Raw genomic sequence first — 12,301 nt, 5'->3', positions numbered from 1 at the left:
TGTGTGTAATCAAGGTGTTTAAATAATATATATATATATATATAAAAGAAATATCCCATGTTCTCATGTACCTGTTGAATGCTGAGTTGATGTTGATGTACTATGTGTCCTTAAAGTCTCTGTCGACTTAAACACATGGCTTATGTGTTGGGATCTATGGTGGAAAAGCGATATTATATTGAATAAATAGCCAGTTGATGGACTTACTCATGACTGCACTAAAGCTTGAATGGTCCTGGTGTTTATCTCATTCTCTACAATTAACTCCTGCTGGATGAAGTCTGAAAGATGCCAATCTGATTGGCTTTACTGTAGTAAACAGTCAAACTTACCCATACATGAGACATGTGCCCTAATTCTTTTATTAATCTCTCTGGCCCCAAGCTAGCCCTACTTTTTGCTGTCAGAGTCTAAAGGTTTATTCAAATCTCACCATTTTTTTAAAGATACAAAGTTAAAATCTTAGAAACACCAATATTACCTAGTTAACAAAAGCATTCCACAATTTTGTGGATGGAGTGACAGTACAGTAAGTGGGGATCTTGCCTTGCTTGCCTTGTGGTCCATCCAGGTTTAGTTTCTGACATTATATATGGTCCCTTGATTCCTTACTAGAGGAATCCCTGAGTGCAGATTCAGAAGTAAGCCCTAAGCACTGTCAAGTATGCCCCCAAGTAAAACCAAAACAGAAAACAACTCCACAGTGTTGTGAGAAATTATAGTAAGAGTTAGGAGGTTTTTTTTTAATTATATATATATATATATATATATACAGATATATATATATAAATGTATATATATATTGATCCCTTTAAGGCATCACATTACATTAGAAGCAACAATAGTGAAGCCAAAATTATTGGAATGATATACAGTATGTTGCAAAGGTGTTTAAGAAAGTTGATCTTTGCCACTCACACAAAAAATGCTAGATTGGGAGTAGATATTCCATTTTGCGTTTGTTAACTTTCAGGTCTTAACAAGTCTTAACAAATTAACAAGTTCTTACAATATAACAAGTCTCAGAATATAAGAAATTGAGCCTCTGTGTTAACCCGAACTTCATGTTAAGTAACTCAAGGTTACTTATCAAAACACATTATGTTTAAGAACAGATGAGAGGGGATGGAGAGACAGCACAGTGGTGGGGCATTTGCCTTGCATGTGACCAATGCAGGATGGACCCGGTTCGATTCCTGGCATTTCTTGAGGTCCCCTGAACTTGCCAGGAGCAATTTCTGAGCACAGAGCCAGGAGTAACCTTTGAGCATTGCCAGGTATGACCTAAAAACCATTCAATAAATAAATAAACAAACTGCTAAAAAAAGAAACCAGATGAGAATAATCACAGAGCTATGGAATAAACTGGAAGTGAGTTCGTTTTTGCCATAGACTTCTCTGGAAATTCAGGTATCAAAAGGTCAACTCTTTTATTTTAATAATTTATTTAATTTTTTTTGGTTTTGGGGACCTACCTGGGCTTGGGAGGCCATATAGGGTGCTGGCAATTGAATCCAGGCTGGCTGTATGCAAGATAATATCCTACCCAAAATACTATCTCTCTAGTCCCTTACACATTATTATTTTTTAATAACTAGCATTATTTATAACAGTATATAGGTTTCAAGTCTAGCTTTAGAAGTCTCTTAGCCTGCCCTAATGTACCAGGGTCATTGCAATAGAAATTTAATAAAAATAAAGGCCATGAGAAAAAAATCTTCATGTTTCTTAGCTGTGTAGCAGAAGTGATTGAATCAGCACATACTTAATTTTTATTTCATTGTAATCCTGGTATCTCAGGTATAACTCGAGTCACCAGATTTGGAGGCCAGGTCCTGGGGTTGAATAGAATGGTTAATTGGGGAAGGCGCCAGGAGAGGATCCGTTCTCTATTTTTTTCCGAGCTCCAAACCACAAATTTGTTCATGAATCAGATTTTCTGTGAAGTTATACTGAAAATGGCTTTGCTGGAATTGCCTCATGGCTGTGAAATCACAAAGCAGATGGATTTGGAATTTAATCCTCTGCAAGAAATAAAGGCAAATGGGAACGAGGAACCAGGTGATAAATTTCTTTGAGGTTTCTAATTGGTTCGGCTATTGCATTAGATTTTCATTAAAGACACACAAATAATAACTAGTGCCTTTCAATATTTCATTTCTAATTTGTCTTCTCTTACTCTCAGACAGGTTTCTCTTTTTTTTCTTTTACCTTCCTTTTGGGTGATTACCGACTCCGTGTTTGAGGGGGGTTGCTCTTGGCAGTGTTTAGGGGATCATGTGGTACCCCAGAATTAATTCACCTTTTCTGCATGCAGATTATATATTTGACCCATAGAGCTTTCTCTTTAGCTCAAAACATTTTAAATATCAAACATTTAAAAATATATAAAAAGTGGCAAACTGGCCTGGATACCGTTGCATGAATCTACCAAAGCAGAGTTTCTCAAATTCTATGATTTGGGTTTTTTTTTTTTAGCCCTGCCACCCTTCCCGACTGAATTTTATCCTCCCAGACCCATTGTGACATTCTATTTTAAAAAGAATAATAAGCAATGCAAAGAATTATATACAAATATATCTTTGAGATCCCCTTTCAACACTGTTGGATCATATCCAGAAGTGGAGTTTATGGATAAAAATCATTTCATACTTTTAGGGTAGTTTATTTTTAATTTGACAAGATTTTGATCATTTTTTTTTTTTTTTTTTGGTTTTTGGGTCACACCCGGCAGTGCTCAGGGGTTATTCCTGGCTCCAGGCTCAGAAATTGCTCCTGGCAGGCACGGGAGACCATATGGGACGCCGGGATTTGAACCGATGACCTCCTGCATGAAAGGCAAACGCTTTACCTCCATGCTATCTCTCCGGCCCCGATTTTGATCATTTTTAACGCTTATTTTTTCAATTATATATTTAAGTACGATGGTTACAGACATGTCTGTAGATGGGTTTCAGTCATAAAAAGTACACCCAGTGCAACATTCCCACCAACAATGCCTCCCCACCTCCCTCTTCCCTCACCCACTGCCTGTCTTCAATATAGATATTCTGCTGATTTTTTGAAAAAATCTGATGCCTGCACTATTATGTCCCAGTACAGCACTGGGAAATCCATTCCTCTCTCTCTCTCACTTTTCCCCAACCAGCATGGCTTTCTGATTTTTCACTTTGTGCTTTGTCATTTGTGTTTCCTTTTAAATCAGCCTCCATTCTCCCCACTCCCACCCATGCCAAGGAACAAAGTACTCACATGCGTTCCCACATCCCCGGCCAGAATCCTACTCTTCTTTAAAAACTCGGCCACCATGCTGTTCATCAGCTTATCAAAGGCTTCCACCGAGGGGGCCACACCTTTGGAAGAAGAACATTTGGTTATTGTCTGGTAGTTTGTTTCATTTGACTTAAAAATGTCTTACAACACTAGTGGTGGGAATGCCCTGGGTTCAATGCCACTATGTACCTAAAATATTACTGTGAAAGATTAGTAATCCACTTTGGTCACATACAATTATTCATAAAAATTATTAATAAAAATGTTGTCTTAGGGGAATGCTGGAGGAGAGTGAGCCTTCAGTGCCAGGAATTCAATTTAAGAGTTTCACACCTTCGAGGCATGTGCTAACCACTGAGCTCTCTTCCTGGTCTCTCCCTAGTGGTTTAATGAAATGAAAATATTGCCTTGCCCAAGGTAATATGGAGAGGTTAGGATCAGGACTGTTTTACTCACAGACTCGTTTACTTACTCAACCAGTATTGAAAAAGCATTTCCCAAAGGCTTGAGAAAAATTACAGTTTGCAGGCCATATGTAGCCTATCAAGGACGTTTATCCGGCCCGCCTGGTGTTTTGCCACTGCTGCCTGTACTGCTTAGCCAATGAATTGTCCTAGGCTGCAGTGCGCATGTGTGAGAAGTGTGCCACACTCTCTGACTCTCCTCCTTTTCTCAGTACCAGGCAGAAGTCCTCAAACTATGGTCCACCGAAAGCAGCCCCGTAGATCTCATTGAAATACTGGCAAGTTCATTGATTTAACTTTACTTGTTTTTTTCTTTTAAATATTGTATTTGTTCCCACTGTTATTTTACTCCAAAATAAGTGTAGTGTGCATAGGAATTTGTTCACAGTCTTTTTTTAACTATAGTCTGGCCCTCCAAGGGTTTGAGGGATAGTGAACTGGTCTCCTATTTAAAAAGTTTGAGGACCCCTGCCCTACGTGATGGCATTGAATTCTCCCCTACCCCTATGAACCCAGGGGCAAAAACTAAATTTGTTGATGAGGAAAGGGAGATGAAGTAGAGCATATGTTTGAACAAAGCTCTAAGCCAAGTGAATGACAAATCGCAAAACTAAACTGAGTCAGTAACCCAAGCTAGTATCCCATCCCTATACTGACCAGCCCAGTGCCACAGTTACCCTGCAAGCAGTTACCAAGGTTACCTAAGCCAAGAAAAAGCTAATAAACAATTTCCAGACAAGTAGGGAAACAAAGTCCCTTCATTTATTTTGTTTCTCCTTCACTGCCCAAGGAGAGGGGAGGTGTTAAAGTGGACATAAAAATGGCTGCCTTGACCATTAGGAAAATGAAGTCATGAAATTTGTTTTTACATGGATGATAGATGTGGGTTGTATCAATCTGAGTGAAATGAGTAAGAGACAGGGCACAGGCATAGAATGATCACACTCATTTGTGGGATATTAAAAAACATAATGTGAGAATAATAACCCAAAGACAATAGAGATGAGGGCCAGGAGGACTGTTCCATGGTTGGAAGCATACCACAGAGAGGGGAGTGCAGTTAGGGCAGAGAAGGGATCGCTGATAATGAGAGTAGGGAGTGATCATTCTGGATAAGAACTGGGTGCTGAAAGGAGGTAAGTGATATGCATGGTACCCTTTCAGTAATAGCATTGAAAACCATGATGCCTAAAAGGGGCAGAGTGGGATATCAGGCATAATAGCAGGAGGCTATGAGGGGGCAGGTGAGAGAAACTGGGGTCATTTGGGATCCTTGGTGGTTCCAAAGTGTACATTGATAAAGCCATAGGTGTTGGAGTGAAACTAAACTGAAAAAAAAAATGTTAAAAAGGAAAAATTAGAAAATCATTGCCAAGGGCCCGGAGAGATAGCACAGCGGCGTTTGCCTTGCAAGCAGCTGATCCAGGACCAAAAGTGGTTGGTTCGAATCCCTGTGTCCCATATGGTCCCCCGTGCCTGCCAGGAGCTATTTCTTAGCAGACAGCCAGGAGTAACCTCTGAGCAAAGCCGGGTGTGGCCCAAAAACCAAAAAAAAAAAAAAAAAAAAAAAAAAGAAAGAAAATCATTGCCAAGTTTATTTGTTTGTTTTTGTTTTGGAGCCTGGGGTGCTAAGGATTCACTCCTGGCTCTGCACTCAGGGCTCACTCCTGGAGGAGTTTAGGGGATTATTTGGGATGCCTTGAATTACACACAGATCAGTTGTGTAAATAGGAAGTACCCTAGCCACTGTGTTATCTCTCTGGCCCCACCTTAAGTTTCCATCTGCCAGATGACGCAAAAGCTGAAGAAAGGATGGTCCAGTTACTGTGCTCTGTATTTCTCCCTCTGCTTTTTCATGAGCAACAAAATCATCAAGTCTCTGGCTTTTAATATTGAGACAGACAGACACTACTGAGAAACTCATTACTGTAGATTAGTCAATCCAAACCCAAACCCAAACTAGGGCTCCCTTTTCAGCCTGAGCAGAAGTTTCCAGGCTCATAAACCCGTAGAAGAAAAGAGATCCATTCTCTTCACAGTGGCCATTTTCACAGTCCAAGGGATGCACTACACTGTAAGTTCACAGCAGGCAATTTGAGTCCTGACACTCAAAATATAGCATAAACCAATTTTGGGAACGTAACGGGGACACATTCCTGGAATCCCCAAGGATCCATCTTGAAACTGAGAAACCTCGTTGGTGCTATGGAGGAGCCTGAGAGATCTCTGCTGAGAATTTAAAAAGGGAGAAAGTTTTAGGAGTGTGTTAGAGAATTATGTATAGAAGGTCTAGTAATAAAAGGGCCTATTTTCTGATTTTTTTTTTAATCCCTCAGCTCTGCTTACATCTCCTCCTAGTAGTCATTAACAATTGCTTTTTTTTTTTTCTACTGTATTCTTTGAGTTTCTCAGTTTTGTTAATTGGTTGATTGGCTGGTTTTATACTGGTGGTATTCAAGGGCTACTCAAAGCTCTGTGCTTAGGATTCCTGGAAGTTCTGGAGTCCACGTGGTGCCAGGATTTGAACCTGGACCTCCTACCTGCAGAGCATATGCTCCAGCTATTAGAACTACCTCTCTGGCCCTCGAGTATCTCTTAAAGCATTTTCAGTCTTGGATATAAATATATTGAGACTAAAGATTCTGGAAAATTAGAAGTGTAAGATACATATTAAATCTCCTTGCATCTCACATAGGCATACATCATGAGGCATACAATTAAAACAATATAATTTGGGTTGACAAGATAGTACAGAAGGCAGGGATCATGCCTTGCATGGCTGATCCGGGTTTAATTCTTAGCATCATATATGGTCCCCTGGCACCACCAGGAGTGAGATCTGATGTAAGTACACCCTGAACACAACTGAGTGTGGCCCAAAAACCAACTATCAACCAATTGAATAAATTGTTTCATTTATAAAGGAAATAAATTATTTCATATATATAAGATCATTATTTCATTTATAACAAACTTATCTTATAGACAAGAGGAAAAAAAAATCAAGCCATAGACTCAAAATTAGACCTGTACCACATGGCTCTGGGAAATTTGAACATAAGGATTTGTTATGGATTGGTTTCCTCCTGAAAGTTTCTTCCTGTGTGTGACTCTTTTACTCCTTCTCTCTCTCATGTTTATTTTATTTGGTGGGGAGGGGCCATACCCACTTGTGCTGGTACCAGAGATGGTGGGTGGTAGCTTCCAGTTCCGAGCTTGGGGAGACACCATTCTGGGTGGTGCTCAGAGAACCAGGCAGTGCCAGGATAGAAACAAAAATTCCAGGAAGGGGGGCCGGAGAGATACCATGGAGGTAAGGTGTTTGCCTTGCATGCAGAAGGACGGCATCGAATCCTGGCATCTCATATGGTCCTCCGAGCCTTCCAGGAGCGATTTATGAGCCTAGAGCCAGGAGTAATCCCTAAGTACTGCCAGGTGTGACTCAAAAACCAAAGAACAAAAAACCAAAAACAACAAAAAGTCCAGAATTTGGGACTGAAGTAATAACACAGCAGTAGGGCATTTCCCTTGCACGTGATCAACCCAGGATGAACCCCGGTTTGATTCCTGGCATCCCATATGGTCCCCTGAGCCTGCCAGGAGCTATTTCTGAGCAAAGAGCCAGGAATAACCCCTGAGTGCCACTGGGTGTGGCCCAAAAACCAAAACCAAAACCAAACAAACAAAAGACAGGACTTCTAAATAAAAGCTTGCACTCTGGTCTATTGAGCTCTCTCTGGACACTAAACATTTCTTTTAAAATAAAGTGTTTTTCTTTTTTATGCTGGAGGGACTTCATATCATTGCAATGCAATGATGATATTTTTTATTTCATATGAGAGGTTTTTCTAAGGATTTGTTAAGACCAGAATTTGAGAAATTACCACAGCTTACGCACTAAGAAATGGAGATGCTGAAAGATTGATAGAAAATTTTTGTTGCTTTTTTCCTGAAGTAAAAAGTATTTTAAAACTGGAGAGAGAGCGAGAGAGAGAGAGAGAGAGAGCGAGAGAGAGAGCGAGAGAGAGAGCGAGAGAGAGAGAGAGTGAGAGAGAAAGTGAGAGAGAGAGAGAGTGAGAGAAAAAGCGAGAGAGAGAGCGAGAGAGAGAGAGAGAGGGAGGGAGGGAGGAAGGGAGAGAAGAAGGGAGAGAACATCACAGACAGAAGAGAATGTGCTATACAAATTTTTAAGGATGGGTTTTACTCAGATTTTTTTTTTAATAATATCTCATGTACTAATTACCTGACTTCGTGACCAGATGGATTAATACTTAGCTGGATAAAATGTTTTCAAAGACCTTCCCGTTAATAGCTGTTCCACAATGATTTGTGATTAACATGGATTTGTTTAGGGGCAGGGCGATAGTCCAGGGGGCGAGGGTGCACACCTATAGCAGTGCTCAACCAGGCTCCATCTCTGGCACCACAAGTCCTCCTCAGCCTGACGAGCTACAGTCCTGGAGGCCCTGGAGCTCCGCCAGGGTGACCCATGGAGGTCCCACAGTGCTCACATCACCAAAACATTGGCTGCCTCTGAGAGTAGCCTCAGGCAGCTTGAGCACCCTGGTGAGGCCTTTCTGCCTCTCAGAAAAAATATTTGTTTCAATAATTTAATTATATGTCTTCCATTTTTGTTGAGCCTATGAATTTTCCCAGAAAATTCTTTTTTTTATATACAAAGAAAATACAAAAAATATGAGGCCTAGTACCTCTGTGAATTAAGCCAGGTTCCAAAAAAAATTTTCATTTCTCTCTTTTTTTCTTTTTTCAGTTTTTGGGCTACACCTGGTGGCACTCAGGGATTACTCCTGGCTCTGCACTAAGAAATCGCTCCTGGCAGGTTCAGGGACCACATATGGGATCCCATCACATGGGATGCTAGAGATTGAACCCGGATTGTCTGCGTACCCTACCTGCTGCATTCTCTCTCTTTATCTATCTATCTATCTATCTATCTATCTATCTATCTATCTATCTATCTATCTATCTATCTATCTATCTATCTATCTCTCTCTATCTATCTATCTTTGGCTCTATCTCTCTCTGTCTCTATCTCACTCTGTCTCTGTCTCTCTTTCCACTTCCCCCTCACTCTTCCCCTCCCACCCCCTTCTCCCTCCCCTGGTCACACTTGGGTGTGCTCATGGCTTACTCCTGGTTCTGCACTCAGGTATCACTTCCAGTAAGATTTGAAATTGTAAATGGTGCCAGGGATCAAACTGACTGCTGTACAATTTCACAGGAATTTTCTTCTTCAATGTATCAACAGCTCTACCCAATCCCCTAAGCATTAGGATTTTATTTTGTTTTGCTTTGTGTTCAGAGGTTACTCCTGGTTCTGCATTTATGAATCACTTCTAAAACTTGGATCAATGAACCATGCAAGCAGGTGCCCTACCCATTGTGCATTCTCTTCGGCCCCCAAGGGCATTGGATTTTTTTTTTTTTTTTTGGTTTTTGGGTCACACCCGTTTGACGCTCAGGGGTTACTCCTGGCTATGTGCTCAGAAATCGCCCCTGGCTTGGGGGGGACCATATGGGACGCCGGGGGATCCAACCGCGGTCCTTCCTTGGCTAGCGCTTGCAAGGCAGACACCTTACCTCCAGCGCCACCTACCCGGCCCCTGGCATTGGATTTTTTAACTTGATTTTACATCCTCATGGGTTTTCTATTGGTGTTCAGGGAGCTTATAGAGAAACGGTTTGATGACCAGAAGACAAAGCACAAGGAAGAAAATCAAGAGAGAGCAGCTGAAAATGCTTTTTTAACAGGTTTTCCAACCCTCCTGCATCCACTGGACAGAGACCAGAATGATGAGGCTTAACGCAAAATCACAGCTGTGTCTCAGATGAGGCAGAAAAAGCTTAGGGGCCCCGGGCAGCCTTTCTTTAAACAACACCCTCTTTCAATGCATTCCAAGCATTTTAATTTTCAGTAGGTTCAAAGGCAGAACAAGCCAGCCTGGACATTGGTGCTCAGGCTGTCCTTTGGGTCCCAGGACATGTAATACAAGGCAAGGCTCCAATGATGCCTGAAATTCTAGAAGCACCAAATGAGGATTTTTGCTTGGTGAAAGCTTTTTTGGAAGGCAGCTCTTCCCCCAAGGCTTTTCTCAGGCCCCCATCTCCAAAGCCTGATGGAATTCGAAATGGGTCAGATAAGGAAGCAAAACTCACAAGAGACAAGAACAGAGGTGCCAGATAAAATACAGATTTCCCTCCCATTAAAGCAGAATTTCAAATAAACGAGGAGTGAAACTGTAGCACACGCGTGTCCTGCACAACATTTTAGAAACTACCAGAATGTCTCCCTCGAAACTCGCATTTGATGGGATGTCATGCATTTTCATCACAGAAAAGGAGAAACTGGGAACATTTTGGTCGATGACTTCATTTGCCTTAGATGGGATTGTTTTAAGGAAGACACTTAACTCAATTTTGAGCAGCTAATTTTTAAAACTTTTGGAGAAACTATGGCCTTGGTGTATGTGTCATTTTAAAGGCCTATTTGGTTAGCAACAGGCAAAACTCAGTGTTTGAGATCTAGTTTACTAGATCATGATCTAGTAAAGTCATACTTGGCTGAAGGTCCAACTAACTGCCTTAAAATCAACGGTTCTTAAATGGAGCGACTTGTTCTTAAAGTTAAAGTCTTAAAGAAAGACACTTTTCCCATGAACTTTCTAATGCAGAATATATAAAATGTATGCAATATATATTGACTTAAATAGTCTACTTAATCATTGTGCCATTGTGAAATGGCAGTAAAATCAACATTAAGTCAAGAGTTCAGATAGATGGCACGGGGTTTACAAGCTTCAGTATAGTGTTAGTGAGTTTGTGGACTTTGAAAATTTTCCCAATATCCACTTTTCTTCTTTTTTAAAAAAGAGCTGAAGTTAAATTTAATAAATTTAGAAAATTAGAATATATTATTTTTTATTTTATAATATCAAATGCATTTTTTGGATATCTTTATTTAAAACACCTTGATTACAAATATGATTGTAGTTGGGTTTCAGTCATGTAAAGAACCCCCGTTTCAGCAGTGCAACATTCCCATCACCAATGTCCCAATTCTCCCTCCTCTCCACCCCACCCACCTACACTCGAGACAGACTTTCTACTTCCCTCATTCATTCACTTTGTTATAATAGTGCTCAATGTTGTTATTTCTCTAACTGCACTCATCACTCTTTGTGGTGAGCTCCATGTCATGAGCTGGATCTTCCAGCCCTCCTCTCTTTTGTCTCTGAGAATTATTGCAAAAATGTCTTTTAGTTTTCTTAAAACCCATAGATGAGTGAGACTATCCACTTTTCACACATCTTCCTTCTTTCCTTTTTTCTTCCCTTCCTTTCTCCCTCCCTCCTTCTTCCCTCCCTCTTCCTTCCCTCCCTCCCTCCCTCCCTTTCTCCTTCCTTCCTTCCTCCCTCCCTCCCTTTCTCCTTCCTTCCTCCTTCCTTCCTCCTTTTCTTTCCTCCCTCCCTCCCTCCCTCCTTCTTTCTCCCTCCCTCCCTCCCTCCCTCCCTCCCTCCCTCCCTCCCTCCCTCCCTCCCTCCCTCCCTTCCTTCCTTCCTTCCTTCCTTCCTTCCTTCCTTCCTTCCTTCCTTCCTTTCTCCTTCTGTCTCTGTCTGTTTATCTCTCTGTTTAGTGCCACACCCAAAGGTACTTAGATCCTATTCTTGACTCTGTATTCTGAGAAAAGACTCCTAGTGGGTCTCAAGGGACCATAAGGGGAGCCAGGGATCAAACCCCGGTTGGCTGCATGCAAGGCATGGTTGGCTACCTACCAGTTGTGCTATTGTTCCAGCCCCTAAGCATCATAACCTCTCTGCAGTGTTATCATTTTGGTCCCCCAGGAATTTCTTGTCCCTGATTCTTATCATGGTCACATAACCAGCCAGGAACAGGAATGTTGCAGGAGGTAGAGAGAAATACAATTATAATATAAATATAAGTAAATGTTGGAAAAAAGAAGGAAGTGAACCAGGTAATCAGGTAGGTCTGGAAGATACCCATTTGTCACCCTACCTGTGATGATACCATTCATCTCCCCAAAGTTCCCAGGAGGCTGGTGGGACTCGGGTGACAGCAACTCCAGGCGGCTGACAGCTCGCTCCAGTCTTTCGATCAAGCCCTGCATGTCGGCCATTCTAGAAAGACACACAGAGAAGAGTCGTGAGCACCAAGGTGGACTAGCAAGCAAGCTGACACCACTAAACCAAGCAGCAACAAGAAGGAAAGTCAAAATTACTCAGAACAGTTCTATTAACCTAGAGAATGTGTCTAGATGTCAGGAAACCCTGTAATGTTCCAAAGAACAGAAAAGCAAATTACGTTTTCTATTGAACTCAGTCACTTTTACAAGTCCCATAGGCAAATCACAAATACTCGCTCACTTGACCACATCAGTGAGGGGCTCCTGGATTCCTTCTTCGTTCTAACTAAGAGCCATTCTATTCTGGACACTTATTTAAAAGTTGCAAAGCTAGATCCAGAGAGGTAGCATAGCAGTAGGGTGCTTGCCTTGTACGCAGCCGGTCCAGGACTGACCTGGGTTT

General features: G+C 41.4%; 1 protein-coding gene across 1 annotated transcript in view; it reads right to left on the bottom strand.

Moving 5' to 3' along the window:
• Nucleotides 1-11,892, bottom strand: part of CAP2 (cyclase associated actin cytoskeleton regulatory protein 2) — a 172,011-nt gene extending 160,119 nt beyond the window's left edge. The window contains exons 1-2 of the mRNA XM_049765257.1: nt 11,772-11,892; nt 3,253-3,353 (exon numbers count right to left, since the gene is read on the bottom strand). Of these exons, the coding sequence (XP_049621214.1) occupies nt 3,253-3,353; nt 11,772-11,892 (222 nt within the window). The remainder of the gene's footprint in view (nt 1-3,252; nt 3,354-11,771) is intronic.
• Between the last annotated feature and the right edge of the window lie 409 nt (nt 11,893-12,301).

This window comes from Suncus etruscus, chromosome 18, assembly GCF_024139225.1.
Source record: "Suncus etruscus isolate mSunEtr1 chromosome 18, mSunEtr1.pri.cur, whole genome shotgun sequence".
Classification (NCBI taxonomy): Eukaryota; Metazoa; Chordata; class Mammalia; order Eulipotyphla; family Soricidae; genus Suncus; species Suncus etruscus.
This window is presented reverse-complemented; position numbering and strand designations above follow the sequence as displayed.